At 38.8% G+C, this 24,591-nt stretch overlaps 3 protein-coding genes across 7 annotated transcripts in view; 1 reads left to right on the top strand and 2 right to left on the bottom strand.

Moving 5' to 3' along the window:
* Positions 1-6,206: 6,206 nt before the first annotated feature.
* hspa8b (heat shock protein family A (Hsp70) member 8b) lies at positions 6,207-11,865 on the top strand. The gene is made up of 9 exons (XM_047594034.1): positions 6,207-6,410; positions 8,649-8,858; positions 8,950-9,155; positions 9,413-9,565; positions 9,785-10,340; positions 10,424-10,626; positions 10,719-10,917; positions 11,026-11,258; positions 11,350-11,865. The coding sequence occupies exons 2-9, from the start codon at positions 8,654-8,656 to the stop codon at positions 11,542-11,544; spliced, it is 1,950 nt and encodes a 649-aa protein (XP_047449990.1). The 5' UTR covers positions 6,207-6,410; positions 8,649-8,653; the 3' UTR covers positions 11,545-11,865.
* An 861-nt stretch (positions 11,866-12,726) lies between these two features.
* On the bottom strand, positions 12,727-14,618 carry lim2.3 (lens intrinsic membrane protein 2.3). Of its 2 annotated transcripts, none has more exons than XM_047594498.1 (5): positions 14,463-14,618; positions 13,714-13,889; positions 13,183-13,332; positions 12,968-13,102; positions 12,727-12,891 (listed from the first exon to the last, which is right to left on the bottom strand). In XM_047594498.1, the coding sequence occupies exons 2-5, from the start codon at positions 13,886-13,888 to the stop codon at positions 12,830-12,832; spliced, it is 522 nt and encodes a 173-aa protein (XP_047450454.1). In that variant the 5' UTR covers position 13,889; positions 14,463-14,618; the 3' UTR covers positions 12,727-12,829. The 2 variants fall into 2 exon arrangements, with proteins under 2 accessions (XP_047450454.1, XP_047450456.1); XM_047594500.1 differs by having other exon boundaries at positions 13,714-13,923; positions 14,463-14,584.
* Positions 14,619-21,781: 7,163 nt separating this feature from the next.
* zgc:77784 (uncharacterized protein LOC402947 homolog) overlaps positions 21,782-24,591 on the bottom strand; it is a 59,069-nt gene continuing 56,259 nt past the window's right edge. For all 4 annotated transcript variants that reach the window (XM_047594971.1, XM_047594973.1, XM_047594970.1 and 1 more), the window contains exon 26: positions 21,782-22,465. In XM_047594971.1, the coding sequence (XP_047450927.1) occupies positions 22,454-22,465 (12 nt within the window). In that variant the 3' untranslated portion in view covers positions 21,782-22,453. The remainder of the gene's footprint in view (positions 22,466-24,591) is intronic.

Genomic DNA, 24,591 nt, shown 5'->3' with positions numbered 1-24,591 from the left:
AACTAAATTACCAAAGCTTTGTTTGACGTTGTTTTGAAACTGTATCAGCACACTTAGTCTTTCAAAGAGGGAAAAATGTTAAATATTATTCAAATAAAAGAGTCTAGTTCAAAGAAATACTTACATGGAGGAGTGATATCCAATATCAATGCCAAATGGAACAAGGTTACAGCAAACATCCAGTTTGCTACATAAGCTTCATCGCAGCTTCATACAACGAGTAAATTGTTATTTATACACTTTTCATTTATTTTACAAATTAAACTAACAAAATAACATTAATTGACAATTTTTAGAAGTGCTACTAGTCACTTTTGGAGCCATTTGACTGGCTCACTGTTTCTGGCTTTCCTTGAGCTAAACTGCTACCTGCTGCCTATAGTTTCAACAATGCAATCATGAACATTAATCAACTATCTCCATAACTCTTCTTCAGAAAGCACAAACAACCTAAGCAATACAGTTAACACCACTTTCCATACAAACAGCATTTTACCATAATTAGGGAGTAGGCTACTATCTGAACAAATGTGCAAAATAAGAACAGAGGATACAACAATCTGTTGTAACTCAAAATAATAATTTATTGGATTTATATAGCACTTTTCTGTTAGATGCTCAAAACGCTTACAATTGAATGCATTATTCATTTGCTCACACAGTCACAGTCAGTAGTCACCGAGCTGACAGATGATAGGGTGGCCGACCTTTCGGTGGGTATTTGTAAAAATAAATCACTGCCCCCCTGTTTAAAAAAAGGCTCAACGTGGATTTAGGTTCCTTCCCTACCATGCTCTGTGATTCATATTGAACTAAAGGAGGTCACTGAGTAATAAAAAAAGAAAAGAAGAAACAACACTGACAGATTTTTAGCCAGAAGAAACCTGTTACACAAATAAAAAAATCACTACAGGCTATGAACAATGTTGGCCTTAAACTGCTATCGAATATTATTATTCACAGACCAATGGAGCTTTCTGGTATTTTCCTCATTGTTTTGGTTTTCTGGACACAACATTTTGCACAGCACAGAAAAAAAGTTCTGAAAACCCACTGCACACATACACACACACACACACACACACACACACACACACACACAAAACACAGCTATAAACTTGCATTTAACAAATTAGCATCTAGCTAGTGGACCTGTTTAGAATTTAACAGCTGAAGATCCAGCTAATTCCCTGAGGAGCTGGACCACAGACTGTATACATATAAAAAAGAACAACTCACAACACATATCTGCTTCCTCCCCCTACACAAAAATGAAGCCAAAAATTTCCAGACATGTTTTCTTCCATCTTGAAACCGAGAGGTTTTAGGCAAAAACGAAACTGAGTGAAGTTGGCTTATGTTCATTAGTTTTGACGGGTCCAAGTGTATGATGCTCTGCATGCTGCATACACAACTAATAATTTGTTTTCTGGTAATATTCAGTTTGACATTTAGTTCTGATACGACTTTTCTAAGACGGCTAAGAGGTTCACCTACCACAAGTTAATCTCATGGTCTTAAATTGGATCTCATGAGAAAAAGGTTAAATACTCATTAACTGGTCTGTGACAGGACATTCCATATTAGATTCGATTTTGTTTTTTGTTTTTTGTTTGTTTTTTTGCGTGCTGATCCATTCCCTGCCTTGTCCAACGTAATGTAATAAAAAATTTACAAAGAAATGCTACTTCAGTTTTCATATACCCTATAGTTCAGGTCAAAAATCAACAAATTTAACCTACCGAAGTAGTTTGTTGTTGGATTTAAATATAAAACACAATTTTCTTTTGAACAGAAACAAACACCATCCACTTCTTTCCCAGTTAGGAAATTACATAAATCATTGTTAGTGGTAAAGTTTTCGTACTGTAATTCCTGTTTGGGTCTTGACAGAAGTATTCAATTTCAACATGCATTTTTTACATTAAGCAAAAACTGAACACCTCGATACAACATAGTACACATGTGTCCATGAATGTGACTCACAGAAATATGAAGAATAACAGACTTTAGAGTCATAATGGAAACAAAGGCACATATGGATGTTTACTTTCAAACAAGAATGGTTGTCGGCTCGGTGTCAAGGGTGTCATATACTGTTTAAGTGTCTTATCTCTAGAGACTTGTGACAGTTAAGTCAATTCAATGCACATCCACCACAGGGGCTCTTATATTGCAGAGAAAATGTTTATTAAAAGGCTAAATCACACAACACAAGACAATTTTTACACTAATGACATTACAAATTCTCAGCCTTATATTATACAGACACGTAATGATATGCTAATTTAGAGCTTGACAAATTAGGACAGCGACTTGAGGGCCAAAATAAGTTGTGATGTTTAATATAGTCAGTGTTATAGTGTATATAATTTATATATATATATAATTTGTCTTAATTTAGTATGACTGTGCATTTGAGTATTCATATCAGAACATATCAGTTCCTTCCTGTTTTTTATTGAAACTTCACAGGGTCAAATTAACTGGGAAGCATTGAATTGTTAAGTTTAACCTTACAATAGATGTTCAGTCTTCTATTGACTGTAATTAGACCATGCTGTTCTCTGAGTCACCCTGGCAAAGTTAACACCTGAGCAGTATCATAACATGTTGATAGGGTAACATAGGAGGAGTCCTTCTTTTAAAGGCAATATCAGGACACAACACCAGCATGTACTGTACTATAAATGGTAAACCAATCCCAGGATTTAGAACACTTGATCATCCGTGACCTACAGTTTTTCTATTTTAGAAATACGCCCTAATATCAGTATCTTTTGTCTCGGGACTTTGTTTGTGGGTGTTACACTTTAGCTTCTGTATGTTAGAGCTACTGACCTACACTAATGCTTCTAAAATGACTCTACAGGTGTTACAGGTGCAGCTGAGGTTTTTTTTTCCCTCCAGCGGTTGTAGATATGTACTGACTACCGTTAGATAATTAGAATTATACAATACATAACCTGCAAAGTAGCTGATGATGTAAATGGAGTATTGTAAACCGTAAAAATGTATAGATATCAGTGTCAATATTACACTGTCATTTAATAATCCAGTAAGGTCATCAGTTGACAATCCTACATGTGCACAAAAGTAATATTAGCAAACTGTAAAATACATTATTGCCAATCTTCAACTATCAGATGTCAGAAAATGCCAAGAGACATAAATTAATAGAAGATGAAGAACCAACTTTTAGGCTGATTTATAATATAATAATTATAAATACGCACAGTTGTATCCCTCCACCAGCCATTCAAATTGTATTTACACATCTGTCGAGCCTTAAATGATACCTTTGTATGTAGTATGAACTAATAAGAGTGTTTTAGTAGAAGAATATACTACGGCAGAGCTGACCTTTGACCTTTGGTATATAAAAAGTCACAATTTTATTCTAAAAGACATATGTCATTGCTGACATGTAAAGTCTTGTGTTATCACTAGTGTTTTTCTTAAGTTCACAGTAGCTGGGTTTACATGGAGCCAAATATTCTGATAACAATCGATTTAGAAACCCAAACCGAATAAAAATGTTCCATATGAACACCTCAACCAGAATAAACAGGCCCAAACCAAATGAAATTTCATTTGGTTTCACAGGGGTAGAATATTCCCTTTCCCAAACTGATTGAAAGGCATGTAAACAGTGAATCAGAATGAAGTCAGACTCCGATCTGTCTGCACATGCTCTGTCTTGTAAATGCGCTGTGATGTTCAAGTGAAGTTTCCTCAACTGGTCTGCTTGTTTTTAATAACAACTCTGAAAGATCTAGACATTATCACGCTTAGACAGCAGAAAAAATAGAAATATTGAACTGTTTTAAGAGATTAATCAAAAATGAATTGCTTTAATAATAAAACTGTAAAAACAATAACAAATACTCTGCTGATTAGATGAGAGACCTCCATCTTTGATCAGTCACATGGTGTTTTCACCAATCCACTCATGTCACACATTTTGTAAAACGGTCGTTCCGATTAAAGGTAGTGGTACATGTTAACATCAGAATAAATCACCTCAACCTTCAAAAAAGTCTCCATGTAAAGCCAACTAGTCATCTTGACTCTTACCCCACTTGTTTCAACTTGTCAGTGCTTGAGGTCTTGTCTTTTTTACATCAAAATATAACATAAACTTTTATGTGTGCATATTGTCACATCATGTGACTAATTAACTATGTAATGGTAATGTTTGCAGGAGAGAACAAGAAGTAATGAACCTGGCCACGACTCACTTGTCATTGCAATTTGTCAGCAATGCTGGAAATAAGCTGTAATGTAAGGCACGTTTTTTGTTGTTTTTTTTTTTTGTTTTTTTACAATCTTATCACATGATTCTGTATTCGCTTTTTGTTTAATAACCTGTAAATAAAATAATTTAGACAAAGTTGTGTTGTGAGTATTTGTATTGCATATATATATATGTGTGTGTATATATATGTATGTATATATATGTGTATATATGTATATATGTATGTATATGTATATATATATGTATGTATATGTATGTATGTATGTATGTGTATATATATATATGTATATATGTATATATATATGTATATATGTATATATATATGTGTATATATGTATATATATATGTATATATATATATATGTGTGTATATATATATATGTGTATGCTGTGAGTTTTTTTGTTTTGTTTTGTTTTGTTTTGTTTTGTTGTTAAGTTGCAATGTGTGAATCTTTTGGCCACCACCAGTCACGGGAGGAATCGTGGGGCCCCATAGCTCACTGTTGCCCAAGGCCCCATTACAAGTGGTTGACTTAGATAGACTTTAATGATGCACAAGGGAAACTAGTTGCAGATAAAAAAAGAACCAAATGCAAAAAGAAAGTTATAATAAAATAAGATTAAAATAAAATAAAACCAAAACAATAGAAAATAGTGTAAGAAAAAAAATGTACATGTACATATTAACATATGTGCAATAGTTAACTTGGATAACTTGGAGTTAACTGTTGAAGAAAGGTGAGCTGTTGTACAGTTCAATACAGTTTATTTATATAGCAACAATAACAATACAAACTGTGTCAAGACGCTTTACAAAATCCGGCATAAAACCTCCAGAGCAAGCCTGAAGGTGACGGTGACAAAGAAGAACTCCCTCTAACAGGAAGAATCTTTGAGCAGAACCCAGCTCATGTGAAGGGAACCATCTGCCTCAGGCCGGCTGGATAGAGTAGATTTGTCTAATTACCACATAATTCAATACAGATTATTCATAGGGCAGGATATCAGGATCACACATACTCATTATTCTTACAGTCAAGACTTAGGAAATTCAAAGATATTATAACTCCTATGCAGAGCGAAAAACAATCTCTTGTATTTCAATTTGTGGGGTGAAGCTATGGAACTTTGAAATGTCCAAATATAAACCAGTTTTAAAAATAAAAATTAATGACGATTATATATATATATTTATTTATTTTACAAGGTACAGAAATGAAGAGGGTGTTTGATTATAAATGGGTGTTGGTATTTATTTATTTTTTGTTATTTTGGTATTATCTTCAGTTATGTGCTTATGTTATTTATAATAATGTAAAGATTATCATTTTATTATTATTATTATTATACTGATAGGAAGCAAAATATTCACATATTATTTATCTATTGATATTGATAAAATAAGTCTGTACTTCCTCCCACTCCATTTCATACACCTAGAATATGGAGTTTTCAGTTTATGTTTTTACTTTATTTCTATTTTTATTTCTCGTCATTCACAAATCTCATCTATCCATGACCACTGTTCCTGTTTCTTATCTCTGAATGTTTTTACATAATGTACTTTTAAAATGTGTGTTGTTTTTTTGTTTGTTTTTGTTTTGGTTTGTTTTTATCTTGTAATGAATTATCCAACTTATATGTATTTTTCTTTGTTTGTTGCGTCTGGCCCAGGTCGTCGTTGCAAATCACCTGGATAAATAAAAGTGAAAAACTTATTTTGTTTGCTTTTTACATGTTCGAAAGAAACTAAACTAAACTAAACTAAACTAGTTCTCCGCTCTGCTAGAAGTTACTAGAAGCGTGACTTTGACCAAAATTACTCCATTTTCCTGGTAGCAACTGCTGTGGAAATGTGCTGACTGTATTTTTAATTGGAGGCAGAAACATGTGATGGGAGAGGATTGGCCGCGCGCACCGACGTCGCTCCTCCCGCGTTCTGGAGAGTTCTGGGCGGAGGGATGTAGCTAAAGAGGGGCCGTAGGCACCCGCTCCGGTACAGAAGACCTATAGACCCAGGGAGACAGCGACCAGTCACACACACACACACAGACACACCCAGGGTGCCTCAGTGGTGGAAGCCAGCCTGCAGTATTAGTAGCAGCCGCTGTACGCCGTTAAAAGGACACATTGAGTGAGTGGCTTTAACGGAGGTGAGTACAGCTTAAAGGGAAACGACGTTGAGAGATGCGCAGAAACTTTGCAAGGTTAACCATCGCTGCAGGGCAGAACTTAAGCTTAGCATTATTTTTTATGTTTGTTTGTTTTAGCTTATCTGTTTACCACACAACGTGTATTTTCTCATTATTTGACGCTTTATGTTAACTTTTTGTGACGTCACTGACAGCTTGTTGCACATGAAAGTTAGTTTGACGCCTATTGTGACTGGGAACAGGCAACGTTATGACATAACTGCCTCATGCTTATTTTTTATTTTCTGCTCGCGTAAAAGGATTAGCTTTGTTAACTTGATAATGTGCGTTGAAAATGAAAGGAAAGCTCCAGAAACTCCACTGATTGTGAAGGAAGGAAGGACACGCCCTCCTGTTACAGAGCTACAGTTAATGGCTGATGCTAATCATGAGCAGCACGAACAAGCTCCTGCTTCACTTTCTTTTGTGTTTGACCTGTGTAAAATTAATTCAAACGACTTTTAGAAGCATTGGACAAAGTGCTGAAGTGTGCAGGAGTCAATTGTTGAGTCAACTGACTTTATTCTATGACTTTGCATGTTTCAGCACAAGTTTTTTTTTTTTTTTTATGAATCACAAGTTCACAAAAGTACCACATTTTGATGCCTTCAGGTGTTAAGAGGAAAAGCAGACAAAAAAGATTTCTCTCCTTTCTTTGAAATTTTATACAAATGAAAAGTTAGTTTGACACCTAACACAGCTAACAACATGTATAAATGCTGATGATGCATGCTCCATCAGCGGTTAATTTACATGTTTAGGTGTGCAAAGTTGCTAAAATGTCAATTTAGCTTTACAATAAAAGGGAAAGATCCAGAAAGTTTGAATCCAATTCATCAAGGGGCACACCCTCCTGTGCTGCAGCTGCAGCTGCTGTTGATAGCTGATGCTAATAATACAGCATGAGCAGCCTCCTCCTTCTGTCATTACACACATTCCCCCTAGGCAATGAACATGCATGCATTGGCATGTTAAATGTTGCTTTAGAGCAAATAAAAAACACAAGTATGAATTTGTTAAAACATACAGAGAACATGAGAGCAATTTCCTTATAAGCAATTATAAATAAGACCATAAAGGAGTTGTTTAAATATCATCAAGTCATCATCAGTTGCTTTCTTTTTGTAAAAAAATAGGACAATAAAGTTGTTTAAAATTAATTCTGTTATTTTGTCTGTATTTTTTTTTTTTTAAACTTTTGTTAGACCTGGGTTTAGTTTGCCACCCAGCATAGTTAAAAACAAGTATAATTGCTGCTGTTGCATTGTCCTCTTTGGTTGCATTCATTTACTAGGTCTGAAAACTTGGTAATATGTTTGAAAGCGAAAGGAAAGCTCTGGAAAGTCTGAAGCTGAGTCATGAAAGTGTGCAAATTAAAAAAAATAAAATGCAAGTCAGGGTTTGTTCAGACCTGCACGTAAACTTAACAAGTCTATCCTGCTGTATTGCAAGTCAACTTTAATTTTTTAATTGATGCCCTCAGGGGTTATATGCCAGTTTTGGTCAATGTTTTCTGACAGTTATAAGATTAAAACCTTTGCATCGTGACGCTCAAGACAGCCAGCTAACATAAGAACTAGACTCTCCATGTGACTTAAGAGTAGACTGACATTTAAGTGTTTTGATGAGCAATAAACACGGGGTCTGTTCCAAGAATTTACTTAGTCATGTGGAAAACATTTTTTACTCATGGAAAACAAATTATCCAAATAAACTCCTTACACCTCTTAATTACTGCCATTTATAGAATGTAAATATTGTATAATAGCAGTCATTCACCTAAGCTATTTGTTAAGTGTTGCATAAAACAAAAGTACTATGTTAAGTACACATACTGTGGAAACATAAATAGTAATAATTCTGCAAAATGGCAGTTCATGGTGGTTATCAGACCACAGCAAACCTTATTCTTGGAAATGGCCCATATTCCCTGTCTTCAGTTGTTGTCATAATAAAGGCAACGGTTGCCAAGCTGTCAGAAATACGGGGGCTTAGAAACAGGTGCTGTGGGCCTCTATTTCATTGAGATGGTATCTTTACACTTCTGTTTGAGTAGCTCATACTCTGATAATAGCCTCATTACTACAAATGTGCATCCTGTTGACTGTCCACAGGGGCTCAAAGAGCGCTGAAGTTACTCGCCTGTCACATATCCAGACTGCGGCAATTTATGTTTAACAATTGCTTTCCTATTTTCAGGAGCTATGTCTAAGGGACCAGCAGTTGGCATTGACCTGGGCACTACCTACTCATGTGTAGGCGTGTTCCAGCATGGCAAAGTCGAGATCATTGCCAATGACCAGGGAAACAGGACCACGCCCAGCTATGTTGCCTTCACCGACACCGAGAGGCTGATTGGAGATGCAGCCAAGAATCAGGTGGCCTTGAACCCCAACAACACAATATTTGGTATGAGTTTGTTTCCCCCTAGTGAATTTGTGTATTTTTTGGTGACTCCTGTTGTTTCTGATTGTAAAGTGCATCACTTCTTCCCCCTCAGATGCAAAGCGTCTCATTGGGCGTCGCTTTGACGACACCGTTGTCCAGTCAGACATGAAACACTGGCCCTTCACAGTCATCAATGATGCCTCACGCCCCAAAGTTAAGGTGGAGTACAAGGGGGAGACCAAGTGCTTTTACCCAGAAGAGATCTCCTCCATGGTGCTTCTTAAAATGAAAGAGATTGCTGAAGCTTACCTTGGCAAGGTAATTATCTGTACTTGTACTAAACACAATTCATAAACTCATTTTCACTAACACACCCTTCATTTTTCCACCGTTGTGACTACTGTGTCCCTCACAAGCCCACAGAGATGTAAACAGTACGTTCAACTATTTATGTCCAAAAATGTGTTGCCCTCAATACAATGGGAAACCATATAATAAAATATATATAATAAAAACAGTTTAGAATGGCTCATTACGTTTTGTAAATTAAAATTGTTGTTTTTATTTATTTTCAGACTGTGAACAATGCTGTTGTGACCGTGCCTGCCTACTTCAATGACTCTCAACGCCAAGCTACCAAAGACGCAGGGACCATTTCTGGCCTTAATGTCCTTCGTATCATCAATGAACCCACTGCTGCAGCTATTGCTTACGGTCTGGACAAAAAGGTAAAATAAATGGTTAGGGTGCAGCTTCCAACAAGATTCAACAGTTCTGAAATTTTGTAATGATGATTAGTTTCTCGTTTATTTGCTCATCGTTACTAATGTTGTAGCTCTATAATTTCTGCTTCTGCGACTTCTTAACTAAATGTATTCCTGTGAAGTTATAAAAAATTCCTTTGAGAGTTTCAGTTGGATCTTGTTAAGATGATTTCATATTTTCAGGTGGGAGCTGAGAGAAATGTTCTCATCTTTGACCTGGGCGGTGGCACGTTTGATGTCTCAATCCTAACTATTGAAGACGGCATCTTTGAGGTGAAGTCCACAGCAGGCGACACTCACTTGGGCGGGGAAGACTTTGATAACCGCATGGTCAACCACTTCATCTCTGAGTTCAAACGCAAGTACAAGAAAGACATCAGTGACAACAAGAGGGCTGTGCGACGCCTGCGCACTGCGTGTGAGAGGGCCAAGCGCACCCTGTCATCCAGCACTCAGGCCAGCATCGAGATTGACTCTCTGTACGAGGGCGTCGATTTCTACACCTCCATCACCAGGGCCCGGTTTGAGGAGCTGAACGCAGACCTGTTCAGAGGAACCCTGGAGCCTGTGGAAAAGGCTCTCCGCGATGCCAAGATGGACAAGGCTCAAATCCAGGACATAGTCTTGGTGGGAGGTTCCACTCGTATTCCCAAGATCCAGAAGCTGTTGCAGGACTTCTTCAATGGGAAGGAGCTCAATAAGAGCATCAACCCTGATGAGGCAGTGGCCTATGGTGCAGGTAAGACCACGGTGGGCATATAAATAAAGCAGTGACTAAATGCTATGAATGAGCTACATGTTGAAACCTAATTTGCTCTGCAGCTGTGCAGGCAGCCATCTTGTCAGGTGACAAATCTGAGAATGTGCAGGACCTGCTGCTGCTGGATGTGACCCCCTTGTCTCTCGGCATCGAGACAGCTGGTGGAGTCATGACCGTCCTCATCAAGAGGAACACCACCATCCCAACAAAGCAGACCCAGACCTTCACCACCTATTCAGACAACCAGCCCGGTGTGCTCATTCAGGTAAGACCAGATATCGTCATCTTTTTTTACCTCCATTTACCTAAAAAGAAGAGAGAAATATTTAACCGCTTGACCCGACCTCATATTTACAGGTATTTGAAGGTGAAAGGGCCATGACCAAAGACAACAACCTGTTGGGGAAATTTGAGCTGACTGGAATACCCCCAGCCCCCCGAGGTGTTCCTCAGATTGAGGTTACCTTTGATATCGATGCTAATGGCATCATGAATGTTTCTGCCGTCGACAAGAGCACTGGCAAGGAGAACAAGATCACAATTACCAACGACAAAGGTAAATGAAGAGGGACTTGTAACGCTGTATCTTAATAATGAAATATGACGCGCTTCTTTCACCCTTGTGTTCCTTTGAAGTAAATCCATCCTCTTCTCTGCTGCTCAGGTCGCCTGAGTAAGGAGGACATTGAGCGTATGGTCCAGGAAGCCGAGAAGTACAAGGCTGAGGATGATGTTCAGAGAGAGAAGGTGACTGCCAAGAACGCTCTGGAGTCTTACGCCTTCAATATGAAGTCTACGGTGGAGGACGAGAAGCTGAAGGACAAGATCAGCGACGAGGACAAACAGAAGATTGTGGAAAAGTGCAACGAGATCATCAGCTGGCTGGATAGAAATCAGGTCTGTGTTTGTTCTTTTGCTTTTTGTGAGTATTAACTTCTAAAAATAATAGTCAGGGAAGCATCAACTAATATTCAACTGTTTTCCTCAGTCTGCAGAAAAAGATGAGTTTGAGCACCAGCAGAAGGAGCTGGAGAAGGTGTGCAACCCCATCATGACCAAGCTGTACCAAAGTGCTGGAGGGGCTCCAGGAGGGATGCCCGGTGGGATGCCAGGCGGCTTCCCAGGAGCCGGTGGCGCTCCTGGAGGAGGTTCTGCCGGTCCCACCATCGAGGAGGTTGACTAAACAAGAGTTGAAACACATATGCACGAGGTTGTTGACGTTCCTCTTTCCTCATGTTATCACAGCATAACCTCAATAGCCAAAACTGTTAACTACACTTATTTGAGGATTGTCTTGACACTTTTTTTGTACGCCAGGCTTAAGGCAGCACTTGCACTGTGACGTTCTCGGTAAGCAGTCTTTCATGGCAAATTTCAGTTACGTGTTCCTTTCAGATGAGCCGGGGTTACAATTTACTACAGTGTTGTTCTTGTTTGTTCTATGAAGCTGAAATGGTTGCTTTTGCACAATATTAAAGTGAGACTAAATAAAAGGTTGTTTTGATTTTGGACTCATTCGTTCATTTCTTTGAAAGTTTTCTGTGGAGATTATTATTATTATTATTATTATTATTATTATGACGTATCTTATTGTGTGTGGATCCTAATAGTGAAGCACTAGAAGTGGATGCATCAATGGGATTTAAGTTCTCATGAATATGACCGACAGCAAAGCGAGAACCTATTTGAAATTTGTCCTTTTTGTAGTTTAGTTTATTTGTTGATCCTGATCTACTGCAAAGTCAGTTCATGTTCTTACTACAATGTAATGTTCTGGAAAATCCTGGGTCCTGGGACATTTATGTGGGTGTGAACTTCGATTATATACCACCACCTGGACATTGTTGCTGTTGCTGTTTTTTGGGGTGCCATACCTTCCCCGAGATAAGCAACACTGACACCTTACCATCTATATGACGCAAAAGACATTTCAGACCCGACCACATTCTTCCACTTCTCCATGGTCTAGTTCTGATGCTCATGTTGCCATTGTATGTGTTTTTGGCAGTGGAGAAGAGTCAAGAAATTGAGCTAGTCACCCCTTTTTCTTTTGGACCACACTAGTCAGCCTTTATACTTTTGTAATCCTTAGCTTGTTATGACTCTATTGGCCCTTGGACCACTTTTGATAAGCACTGACCACTATAGACCAAGAACACCCCACAAGAGCTACACTTTTGGAGATCCTTTGACCCCAGCTCTTCTGTTGATCGCAAGTGGTGCTCAGATCCACTTTTCCACTCTATCTGCTTCAGGTTTGAGAACAAAATGCTAACCTGCTGCCTAATATATCCCACCCACTGACAGGTTTCCTGATAAGGAAACAATCACCTGTCCGTAACATTGACACAGACAGATACAAATAGATGTTTCGTTCATTTATTTTGCTGATTCATGAATGTTTAGGTTAACAGGAAGTCGTTCATGGGGGTGTTGGATCCTCTTTCGTGTTCTGAGTGTTCTGCAGGTCAGCGCGAGTTAGAGTTCCTTGGGCATTCGTGCATCCGGTAGGCACACATGTAGAAGATACCTAAAAGAGATGATTGATGGTTTTTGAAAATGCAGCACGTTGTCTGAGTAACAAAATACAATCAGTAGATGAATACCTGAGAAGAATGTGAGCACCACTGCCACCCAGCCCATTATATAGGACCAGGAGAATCGCCAGCTGCCATAGCGTTTACCGTAGTAGTTCACTGTCACTCCTGTGTACACAGCCATGGCCAGCAACACAAAGAAGCCTGCGCAGGAAATGAAAACCATTACAGATAAAGTAAATCTTCAGCAGGGAGGCTCTCATGCGGAGGAGGGAGGAGCTTACATGAGATGAAGAAGAGGATGCCGGCTGCAAATGTCTTGTCAAACCCGTCAAAGGATGAGTAGTGGATGAAGGCCATGACGCCGATCACGATGCCAAAGAAACAAGCCAGCAGGGAAAGAATCATGAAGGCCCGGGTGGCATCCCAGTACGCTAAAGTGAGAGTAAGAGCAGAAGGTTTTATTTTTTCATTTGAAGTATCCAATTTATTTCATGTATAGTGTAGGCATGCTGTACTTCCACCTGTATCCTAGGAGACAGCTCTAGTTTGCCATCTAGTGGATCTGATGAATTAAGAAAGCAATGTGACTGTCGCAAATGAAAGCGCAGAAATCTCTCGCAGCGCTCGATAAGATTATTCCAGCAGCATAATTTCCAACCTCTCCACCCTCGAATCCTGTGGTAACACCCCACTAAAACCCCACAGGGAAGTCACCCCCAGTGTTGTTCAGGGTCACGGGCTGACTGTCAGCAGACTAATAAATATAAATGAGGGTCTTCCTCGCCTGTGGAAGACACCCGAGCCAGCCTCACCGATGCTGTCTGTGTGTGTCATGCATTTCCCCGGCAGACAGTACCGCCACAGGCCCTGGTGCATGTAATTGCTGGAGTGACGATACTGCATCCAGTAGTCAGTTGCCGTGGAGACAATGAGGAGTATGTTCCCAATTCCGGCACAGAACAACCCACCTCCCATGAAGCTGTACATCCTGCCAAAAAAGAAGAAGAAGAAAAAAAAACTGACTGACACACAGAGAAAGAGGGAAAACAGAGCAGGTCAGGGCCTCAACATTTCGGGCCCCAGCTACACCAATTATAGAGAGCACTTCCTGTTACAGAGCGAGCGGGGGGGAAACAATGGGTATGAATAAAACAGTATCTGCAGCATGTCATAGGAGTTACAGCTACTGGAGCTAGACAGATCTGATTAATGAAATATTACTTATCAGACTGCAGCTGCCTGACAAGTCATTCACCTCTAACACAGCCGCACTGAGAGGCTGCTCCATCTTTAAGAACACAGGCTGATAAACAAATCTAAACCCTCTCATGTCTGTGTAAAATTGACGTCCAGGTTTTTAATAGACACCAAACAAAGCAGGAAGAACTGCTTCTGAAATAACACGCGAAAACATGGAATATTTCATAAAAAGTGGGACAGAAAATCAGAGTTCAAGACTTTAAGTATTGACTTTACTTTTATAAAGTATAAATATACCATATAAAGTAGAATACAGCACAAATATATGCCACGTCACACTGTTTTCATTTTGAATACATACCTTTTATCTTTTTTTTTTCCCCAACAGAAAGAAGAAACTAAAAGTCTGAGATTCCAATATTTCGTGGTGGTCAAAGCACAGAGGAGGCCAATCTTGCGCAGGATGGCAGGAAAGTTTTGTTTGCGCGTAGGAAACCAGTCCAACAAACGGGCCGGCGGAACAATGGAGCGCGCTGAGCCGCGAACCAATCACAGAGGATGAGTTTTGTGTTTTAGGGAATCTGCTGAAAACACAAAACGGCCAAAGCGCTGCGCACATCTCGCCAATCCTGATGACACGGGGCTTTTGATTCAAAACACAACCGCACGCAGTAAGCTCAGCCCATAGCATTGTTGGAGAAGAGACTATTTTAAATGTAAAAACATAATTTGTTTTTAAATCCCTCCAGATTGTGCTCATTTCCTTGCTGTTTCTTATTACCCGGTTTCAAATTGTGCAATTTACATAAACATTAATCCAACATCCTTTTTTGTGGTGTAAATTATGGACTTATTATAGACGCTGCACTCTGCGCTGTGGCCTTTTAAAGTATTTCAATCCTTCACGACAGCGGCGAAAAGACAAATTGTTGCTTCTCCAATCAATCTCACATTAATTCTCACATTTTCTAGCCCCCACCACCGTTTTTCACTTGGCGCTGGGGCGGCCCAGAGGACTTCATTTCATTACGGAAGAAAAACTGCTGAGGCGTTCATAAAATAAAGCACATGTAAAGGTGAAAACGCGGATGTGGTCGAACAGAATTAATTCCACAGGTTGTAAGTGGGCAGAGCAGAGTGGGATGAGATGAGAGCGGCTAATCGAGCCGTAGGTTTTGGGTGAAGAAGCGGCAGCAAAGGTGATTTGTCTGCGCCTGCAGCAGCTTGTGGGAAGAGCGGAGGCTGAGAGCGAGTATTGTGGGTGAGAAAGTATTGAGTTGTGTGACGGCGTGTAATCAGGGATGTGATCTGAGTCATCAATACGGTCTATTATGAGCCGGAGTGTGTTTTCAGAGCGAGACCAAACAAACTGCTTCATGTGATGTTTTGAATCATCATCATGTGACGATTATTGGCCCAACGTAGTCACAGTACCTCAATATACGTACGTACGGCTGAGGCAGAATATATAATAACAGTGTTAAGGGTGATATTACATCAGTCATAACATTATGACCACCTTCCTAAGGTTGTGACTCATCAGAGAATGGACATGGGCCTCTTGGTGTCTGACAACAGCACAAGAGGATGTTGTTAGTGGGGGGCCTTTGGGTCCTGTGTGTTGAGGGGAGGGAGGGGGGAGGGGATCATCACACGGATACTTGATCAGTTTGGGATCCAGTGAATTTGGAGGCCAGGTCAACACCTTTCCCAGCAGAATTGTCACAAGACGGTCAATGCTATTCTCTTCTCCTGTCAGTGGTTTAAATGTTGTGGCTGATTGGAGTGGAAGGCAGGCAAGTCTGATCCACAGAGGCCCCTCCCCTCATCCATCAATTTAAAAGAAAGAAAGAAAGAACATCTTTCCCATGATGTCAGAATTACTTCATTCTTAATGTCTACGCCACCACTTTTGACATATTTGCCTGACTTTTCTGAGCCAATCAGTTCCCACTCCTCTGCTTTCACGCCATCTGTCGCGCAGCCCCCCTCCTCCTCCTCCTACTCCATCTTCATCAGAGGTCTCCATCAGCCTCCTGCTATTATCTCCATGTCCTTCTTCTCCACCACCAGCACCGTCTAGCCTCCGCGGGGTCCTGTCTCTATCATCCTTCATCGTCTGGAACGCTCACCTCCGTGTTACTATACTTATTGAATTGACTGTTGAAATGGGAGCTTAGGATTTCATTAGGAACGTCTGTGGGAGGTGACCACCTGTTTTTTTATTTATTTATTTTTTACTCCAATGACCCATTAATGACCTGAGACTCCAGTAAACCTTTGAGTAACAATTAGAGAACGTGGAGCTAAAATACAAAGATATTAATCATTTATGAAAGGGGCAGGTATTTCAGTAAAAAGCTTGTGTTTGAGTGTTTCTCTCTCAGTGTAAACATCATGGAAATGTAATCTGGAGCTGGAACAAGCAGCGAGGACTAAGATGACCTACATGCTGCAGAGGGAGAAAACTAAAAGTGAGAAAATAGGTTTGTTAAGTGGGTAATTGTTTAGTTTATTATGTTAAGACCACGGTGTACTTTCACAGAAGATGTTCAGACGTATCACAGCAGGACACGCAAATGTCTATAGAGTTATACAACAAACACAAATACATAAGGTCTTTATTTCAGTTCATTTGGGAATAAAAGGGGACCTTTTAGTTTGGGCTTCAGGTTATCGCCTCATAATAAACAGTGGCCTCTTTATTTACAGCATCAACATTCAGGATGTGTATAATTCATACAGAGCAGAATAATTCATTATGTTTTAATGTAGGGGTAAACTAGGCTGGATCTGGCTTTACGTATGTTTCCTGTGACCTCTATGTTTATTTGCACTCAATTTCTCACCAGTAAAAGTCCACAACTATAATTTCTGGAGCATTTACTGGTAACTAAATACAGTAATTACTTTAACTAAACATGGAGTTTGGAGCCTGTGTGCTTGTCACGTTTATTTCCACTAGGTGGTGCCTTTTATTTAGTCAAAGCCTTGAAGAGAAATGAGATTTTCTCTGAAACTAAGAGGTTTGATTCCATAAATGTGGAATCTTTATCCATCTGAGTCCTTTCACCTCAAATCAAAATGATTTATTTTATTGAATTTTAATTCATCGATTACGTAAAGTTCTTTTGAATTGAGGCTGACATCCTGTATAACGCCATGTTTTTCTTTTTCATCAGAATTTTGATATTTTACATAATAGCACTTAATAAATCGACAGATTTAATCAACATTTCTTTCTGACATTTCATTTGACCAGCAGCTGCCTTTAAGTTTATTTATCCCCACAGACAGGACTGGACAAAAGGCAACACGCGGATCAGGATTGCTCTGTAATCGCTTGGTAGACACAATAAAAACTGAATATTTTTTAGCATTTCATCTGTCACATTATGAGGATTTCTAAAGCTCTGCGGTGGAACTTGACTTTGATGTCTGACCTTCGGTGAGCACTACAATATGTGCAGAGTCTGACAATAGGAGGACGTTTTCACATTCATCCTTGTGCTCAAATCTCAAATTTAAGACGTGTGCAGACGGGCTCATTTTGCTTGCACACCACAGCTTTAGTTTTGCAGCCAATTTACCGTTTGATTTGGAAAATGGAAGCGTTTAGTGAACATGCACAAAGGACAGATGTAGATTTCTGGCTTTTTAAATCATTTTAATTTTAATTTTTTTTGTGATGGAATCGTGAAATTCAGTGTGAAAAGCACTCGTCAAAGTGTATAACCTCCTGTTGATTCAGAGTTGTATTCTCACTCATGAAGCGGCCACAGTAATAGACTGAGGCTGATTGAGTCGAGCCGTCTGTCTGTGTGGAAGGGAGGGATGAGTAAACCACAGAGACCCTAATCCATGCCACGGGCCTAAAAGCATAAAATTGTAGAGCCCTTCTAAATTGCATAACCCATTCAAATTGCATCGGATTACCATTATCCTCCCAGCCTGGTGAGACCCAGCGGGTATATGCCAAAGGCAGAGCCCAACTCGCTTTCCACGGCATCAGCTGCCTCGCTGCCAAAATTCTCTAGTACTTCAACTAATAAGACCTCTCGCACAAGATGCATGCACAGCAGATGACGGTGCAGACATGAGGAAAAGCCTTTCATATCCCTCCGCTGTCACGTTTCAGGAGTCGGTCGTACAGTGAGATGAAGGCTTCCTCCTCTCATTAAGCCACATTCAAAAAGAGACACAATGCTGCAATGTGAAGAAGGCCTCAGATCATACGCACAAGCCTATCTTGTATCAGACAAGTCATTTTCCTGGGAACATGATATAACAGACTCTGACTTCAGTCAGACCTCTGGGACATTTAGCTGTGGTGGAAAAATTTGAGCTCAGCCCCCTGTCTTGTGCATTTTTTTTTTTTTTTTTTTTGCTCTCTCTGTCGTCTCTTGATATCCTGTCCTGGAAAAGCCTTTGGATTATCACAGATAGAGAAAAGCATAGCTTGCTGACTTTGCTCGCAACCCAAAATGGTCTTTGCAGCAATTATTGAATAAATCCTTAACGTGTGATTTTACTTTCACAGCTGTTTATGAAATTTTTAGTAGTTACAGTGACACTAGCAGCTGTCTGACGCTCCACTGAGACACAGCAGTGCATTTAGCTTCACGCTAACATGCTGGTGTTTAGCAGCTAGTGCCACAATAATATTTATCGTGGTTGTCATCTTAGTTTTGTGCGACAGCAGCACGCTACTATTTGCTAATTTGAACTACCGCTGCCCTAAAATTGTGTTGTGTTTCGAATAAACTTCACATAAATTGCGCTCTCTTGTGGTATTTACAAACTTGTTAGTGGATTGCTGCCTCCAAATGTGAAGTTGGTGTTAAAGAGGTTAAAGAAAATTGAAAAATTTTCACTTGACAGATTGTGTATGTCACAAAGAGGCACTGCTCTTATTAAAGTTTACATAAGAAGTTTATTTTTGGAAAAACGTTGAAACTTGTGAACATTTACTCTCTACAGGAGACCACCTGAGGGCAGCATTTACTTCAAATTAGCAAATATTAGCATGCCAACACGTACTACTTACATGGCATTTTTAATAAACATTACTGTAAGCACTAGCTGCAACACATTAGCTTCTTAGCATGTAGCTAAATGCTCTGTTGTGTCTGAAGTATTGAGTAAAATTTAAGCAATTTCAACACGTATAGTTTCTGCTCAAAATGTACAAACCATGATGCAAATTAATAGATTTTCTGCTAAATTTAGCATTAGCTTCATGCTAAAAATCTAATCATATTCAACTTTCAGACTTGCATGGATGAATGGAATTCGAGCACAATTTGGTAATCTATAGCCCTATCAAAAAGCAAAAAAAAATAAAAATTGTATTGTTCAAATTAGCTATTGTTAGCATGCTCACACACTAAACTTCACAATGAGGTAGAACATACAGTTAGCATACACTGCTGTTTCCAAGTTTGGCCTCAGAATTTCACATCATGTTCATGTTTAACTGATTCCGCGTTTTGAGAATTTCCTGTTTTATTTTGTAAGTCACTAACTCTATCATTTCAGATGCCTTCACTTCCCCCATGCAGTTGATGTCCCTGATTGTTAGCCTTGATGTGTCTCACCTGTGCCTCATTGTTCCCTTTGTATTTAGTCTCCGTGTTTCCTCCCCTTTGCCATTTTGTTGTTGTACTCCATGTCTCTGTTGCTCTAGACTTTTCTCAGTGTGCTTTGTACCTTTTTTTTCTCCTTTCCTTTATCCTCGTCACATTTCAAGTAAAGACTTTCTGTCCACCACTTGAGTCCCATTTTTAGTGGTTGGAAACAAAATGATAAATTCATCAAAAAATAGACCAACACTGAATTTTCTTAAACCAAAGTGATCTATGATGAATGTGCAGGACACATGAGACAAGATTGTTGGTGTGACGGAGAAAAATGTTGCTAAACTAAGTGCAATACTGAAAAAATATATATAATTTTGATTTGATTCCAGCAGCTTATCCATCTCCACAATTTTCAAATTGGTTGTTTTGGGTAAATGAAGAAGTGAGATTAACTGTGGAGGTTTGGAGACAGACATTTGTATGATTTTGTGTGCTGTGAAATTTCTCTGAAATTAGGCCGAAATTTCAGCAAAAGTTTGAGTCATCATTGTTGAAAGTGAAGCAGGAAATAGAAACAAAAATCAACCTGTCTAGCAAAAAAGGCACAGCGACGTCTAGCGTTTGGGTGGCGCTATAGGGTGAGAAAGAGTGATGAGCACACAAGTGTAAATGACTCGCACCAGCGGAGGCTACGCGTGTAGTTTACTACATCTACGTCTAGCAGTGTCCTAAAAACGCTTTAACGCTGTAGCCTGACGTGCACCTCCCTAGAAATACAACTATGTTTCGGTTGGGTATTGGCGAGGACTTGAGGACAGAGATACGATACGTATCACAAGCTTCAGTCATGATACGATACAGATCACGATACTTGAATACTGAGAAACTTTTAAATGCAGCTTAAAATACAAGTTGTATATATGTACATCAGATGACTGGACAAACTGAGTTGAAATAAACAATATTAATTCAAATTCAATCAAATTCAAATCCCACTTTATTGCACTTGTACAGAAAGTGGATCACGTTTCTTGCCACTTAAATGTCAAATTACAATTATCTGCTTGAGAAACGTGTGTCACTGTTTGAACACTCCATTGAACAGATGTGAAAATAAAATGTCTATGTATATGTATTGCCTAAGTACTGTGTTATCTGGAGTAGTTTGCTTTGGACCAACACGTTTCGGCGGGTGCAGCCGCTGCTGCGCTAGTATCTCATGGTGACTTATTAGATGAATTTGCAAGTTGGTTGTCATCCTTGAATATCTAACTGGAGCGAAGCACAGTGTACTCTTTGTCCAGCTTAATAGTTACTGCTTCCAAACGTCAGCTATGAATTTTGATGCCTCTGCCTCGCCTCTGCTGCTTGCCTGTCCACTTCTTTGCTTTCTTGCTCAGCAGTGCAGGGAACGCCAAGCATTGAGGTGGCGCTACAGTGACACCTTGTGGAGCGGAGTAGCGGATCAGCCCAAAACATGACTTTGTCTTTTTCTTTTGAAATCGATATTAAGACATTCAAAATCGATATTGTATCAGAAGAAAAAGATATATACTGCCATATCGATATTTTTCACACCCCTAAACTACACGTTGAATCTTGGCTGCTTGTCAACCTACGCAGTTTTTGATTTGATAGTTTTGAATCAATAAAGATGGAACACATCAAGAAACGATTAACTGAGGAGGTTCAGAGATAAAAACATGTGTACGACTCGTCTTTGGCGAAATTTCAACAAAAGTTTCGTCCGCCATTGTTGAAAGTGGAAAAAAAGACAAAACACCCACTAGCGTTTTGGGTGGAAAGGTTACAGAGCGAGTCAGACTGACCAGCGCAGTATAAATGGCTCAAACCACCATAGGCTACTGTAGGTTACACCATCTATCTCTTACGTGTATAGACTTTGCATAACTTTATATTTGACTTGGTAAAGCTGCTTGATAAAAAGTCAGATGCATATGCATTAACATGGAGGCATGACTGTGCAAATTAAATTTCACGGCATCTTTAATTTGAAAGCCACGCTGTTAAAGTCGCCAAAAATACAATCTCTGTCCTTCTGTCAAATCCTTCTGTAATTCATAAACACGGACAGAAACCATTTTGTAACAAATGCTTTATTGATCAGTTTAAAAATGAACACACTGGTGACCTAGAGGAGTACCACAGTTAACAGCCACACAGAGATGAGAGATAAAAACAGTAACGCACAAACACCACAAACATGCACTGACACGCACGCACACACACACACACACACACACACACACACACACGCACACACACATACACACCAACATGATGGGTTATTAACGCATTTCCCGCCGCGTCATGTCTCTTGTTATGTTCCGTCAAACACACATCGCAGGGTTTCATGGTCAGGAGTAAACATTCAGTACATTCAATAATCTGCTGTACAACAATGTAATCACTTACATTTACTTCCCTTTGCCTAAAAATACAGTATTTCTTCTCCCAGATCCATTTTTTTTAATCAATATATCTGATCACATCTTTTAAAAAATTGAAAATATGTCTATATACACAGAGGAGGGGGGTGAAGGAAATCACACAAAAAAAATTGAATAAAACAAACAAACAAAAAAAAAAAGAATACAAATAGTTTGTCAAAAGGCAGATGGCAAAGCCTTGACGCTTTCCCTTTAGTCTCAATTTTTTCATCAGATACCATGGCAACAGATTGATGGTTCGCAAAGACAGGAAATCAGGGCGGAAAAGAAGGAGGATGTCACATCACGTAATCAGCTTCTGCCTACATGAGGTTCTGGGAAGAAAACATACGAGACAGAGACTAAATGACTTTACTGATAGTGTCATTTAAACACAGGATTAAATGAACATGGAGGTTGTTCAACAGTGAAAGCTCACACAGGGGGTGAACCTTTTAACACTGATACAGATGAGGAATCAGACCTGTGTGTAACGATAACTGAGGCGATTGTTAAAATAACAAACATTAATGCTAATTTTTCAGCATGTTCTTCATGCAAAGAAACTGACATTTTATTACATCATGTTGTTGTAGCTTCTTCTTCTGAAATATTTAATGGGTAAGAGATGAAACTGCATCAATTTTTCTAGATATTCTGTAAAATTTTTGCCTGAATTAGAACAGAAATGCTCTTCTTTACTGCTTCTGGACTTTTTCAGATATACAGTATAAACCATGTGAAAACCACTGTATTGTCAGTGAATGGCAAACACTTAATGCAACCAAGTAAAACGCATTCTTGCAGAGATTATAAATGATTTTGCAAATGACTTTTTTTTTTTTTTTTTCAAAGCATGTACCTGGTAAATTGACAACTGTTAACTCAAAGAGAGGCACCCACGCATTCATTCAAAATGAGGTTTAACAGTAATTCTGAATATGTTGAGCTCAGGGTCGAATAGCTTAGAAGTGGATTATGTTGCACGGGTGGTTCACGGACATTTTGAGACTTCTTTTTTTTTTTTTCTCAGCTGCTCTCCTTGAAATTAAGCTCATTACATTTTCTACCTTCTGTCACTATGCGCTATCCCATTTCCGTTTCAGCATGCATTGGTCTGCTTTCATCGAATTATTTCATTTCTTTTATCTAATAAAACATCGTTATTTCATATATGTGCATGCTCTGTTCTCATACACAGTAATAATTTATGAGAGCTTCTCAAATGACCTTAAGGTTCCTGCTTTGTTATGAAGAGATTCTACTAAGACTATTGTTGTCTTCAAATGGGTTCTTGTTTATGTTACAGAGAAAAGTTCAGTATTCACAGTCTTGCAAGGAGAAATTTCTGAGTTTAAGAGTTGAGAATTGAAGAGAGAAGGTGAATGATAAGCAAACGTATTTTAATTCACTTCTAGTGTTTTTCCTTGTTATAATATGTAAAATGAAAGTGTTGCTTTTTTTCAACGACTGCAGTTTTTCATTACATCTGGTGGCGAACAGCTGATGTTACCACTTTAATGCCAAGCATTTTGCGTATACGGTTTAACAAAGTCAATTTGAAAGTGGGGTGGGTATAAAAAATACTAACCTAATATGGATTCATATATATATATATATATATATATATATATATATATATATATATATATATATATATATATACCATTGTCTGCATATATTTGTTCACGCATTTCACTGCAGTTTGCTGATGTTTCACAATCCCCAGAACACCGTCAAGCCTGAAACCTGATTGGATTTAAAAGTTATGATGATAGAGACCTAGAGGTAAAATATTGTGGAAATACCACAAATGTCTGGAGACAGTGACATTATTCATTCATTAATTTTCTGTAACCACTTATCCTGGGAACTTGTAACACATGTTCACTCATACTATTCGTACATATTTTCATAAATTTGTTACATTCTTATTATAATTGCCTACTTATTCTTATATATTCTTATTGCCTACATTGTTCTTTGTTCTGAACACTGGTACAAATTGTGTGGGCGCTGCTGTAATGAAAAGTAATTTTCTCTAAGAGATTAATAATTTAATTCTGATTCTGATGACATTAGTAAAATAGGAAGACAGGTCATTTATTGAACTTGTGGGAAATTCAGTAAAATCTCGCTAAATTATTTAAAAGCAGCATCAGTCACAAAATATTTAAATTTGTGCTGATGAGTTCACAATTTTGTAGATGACTTTGTTCAACTTCATGCCTCATACTTGTCAGTTTGAAAGTTTTGTTCTTAATTTTATAAGACGTCTGAGAAGAATTTCTATCGAATACATTAACCTCCTGAGACCCCGCGTCCTCATATGGGGAGATTAAGTTTTAAGTTTTATCAGCAGCTTATTCTGCCTCATTTAAACCCATTGTCCTCATAAGTGGACACTCTAGTCTGCCATCTAGTGGTAGCGAAGGGTCATGATGGTGGATTCCTTCTACAG

The sequence above is a fragment of the Mugil cephalus genome, chromosome 9, assembly GCF_022458985.1.
Source record: "Mugil cephalus isolate CIBA_MC_2020 chromosome 9, CIBA_Mcephalus_1.1, whole genome shotgun sequence".
In the NCBI taxonomy this organism is placed as follows: domain Eukaryota; kingdom Metazoa; phylum Chordata; class Actinopteri; order Mugiliformes; family Mugilidae; genus Mugil; species Mugil cephalus.
The sequence above is the reverse complement of the archived record's forward strand: the minus strand, read 5'-3'. Positions and strand labels throughout refer to the sequence as shown.

Excerpts from the sequence above, each read along its gene's own strand:
- lim2.3 (XM_047594498.1), bottom strand. The coding sequence starts at position 13,888 with ATGTACAGCTTCATGGGAGGTGGGTTGTTCTGTGCCGGAATTGGGAAC. Across the intron at positions 13,103-13,182 it reads CATCCTCTTCTTCATCTCAT|GCTTCTTTGTGTTGCTGGCC; the intron begins GTAAGCTCCTCC and ends TTTCCTGCGCAG. Across the intron at positions 12,892-12,967 it reads GGTGCTCACATTCTTCTCAG|GTATCTTCTACATGTGTGCC; the intron begins GTATTCATCTAC and ends CATCTCTTTTAG.
- hspa8b (XM_047594034.1), top strand. The coding sequence starts at position 8,654 with ATGTCTAAGGGACCAGCAGTTGGCATTGACCTGGGCACTACCTACTCA. Across the intron at positions 9,156-9,412 it reads CTGAAGCTTACCTTGGCAAG|ACTGTGAACAATGCTGTTGT; the intron begins GTAATTATCTGT and ends ATTTATTTTCAG. Across the intron at positions 10,341-10,423 it reads GGCAGTGGCCTATGGTGCAG|CTGTGCAGGCAGCCATCTTG; the intron begins GTAAGACCACGG and ends TTTGCTCTGCAG.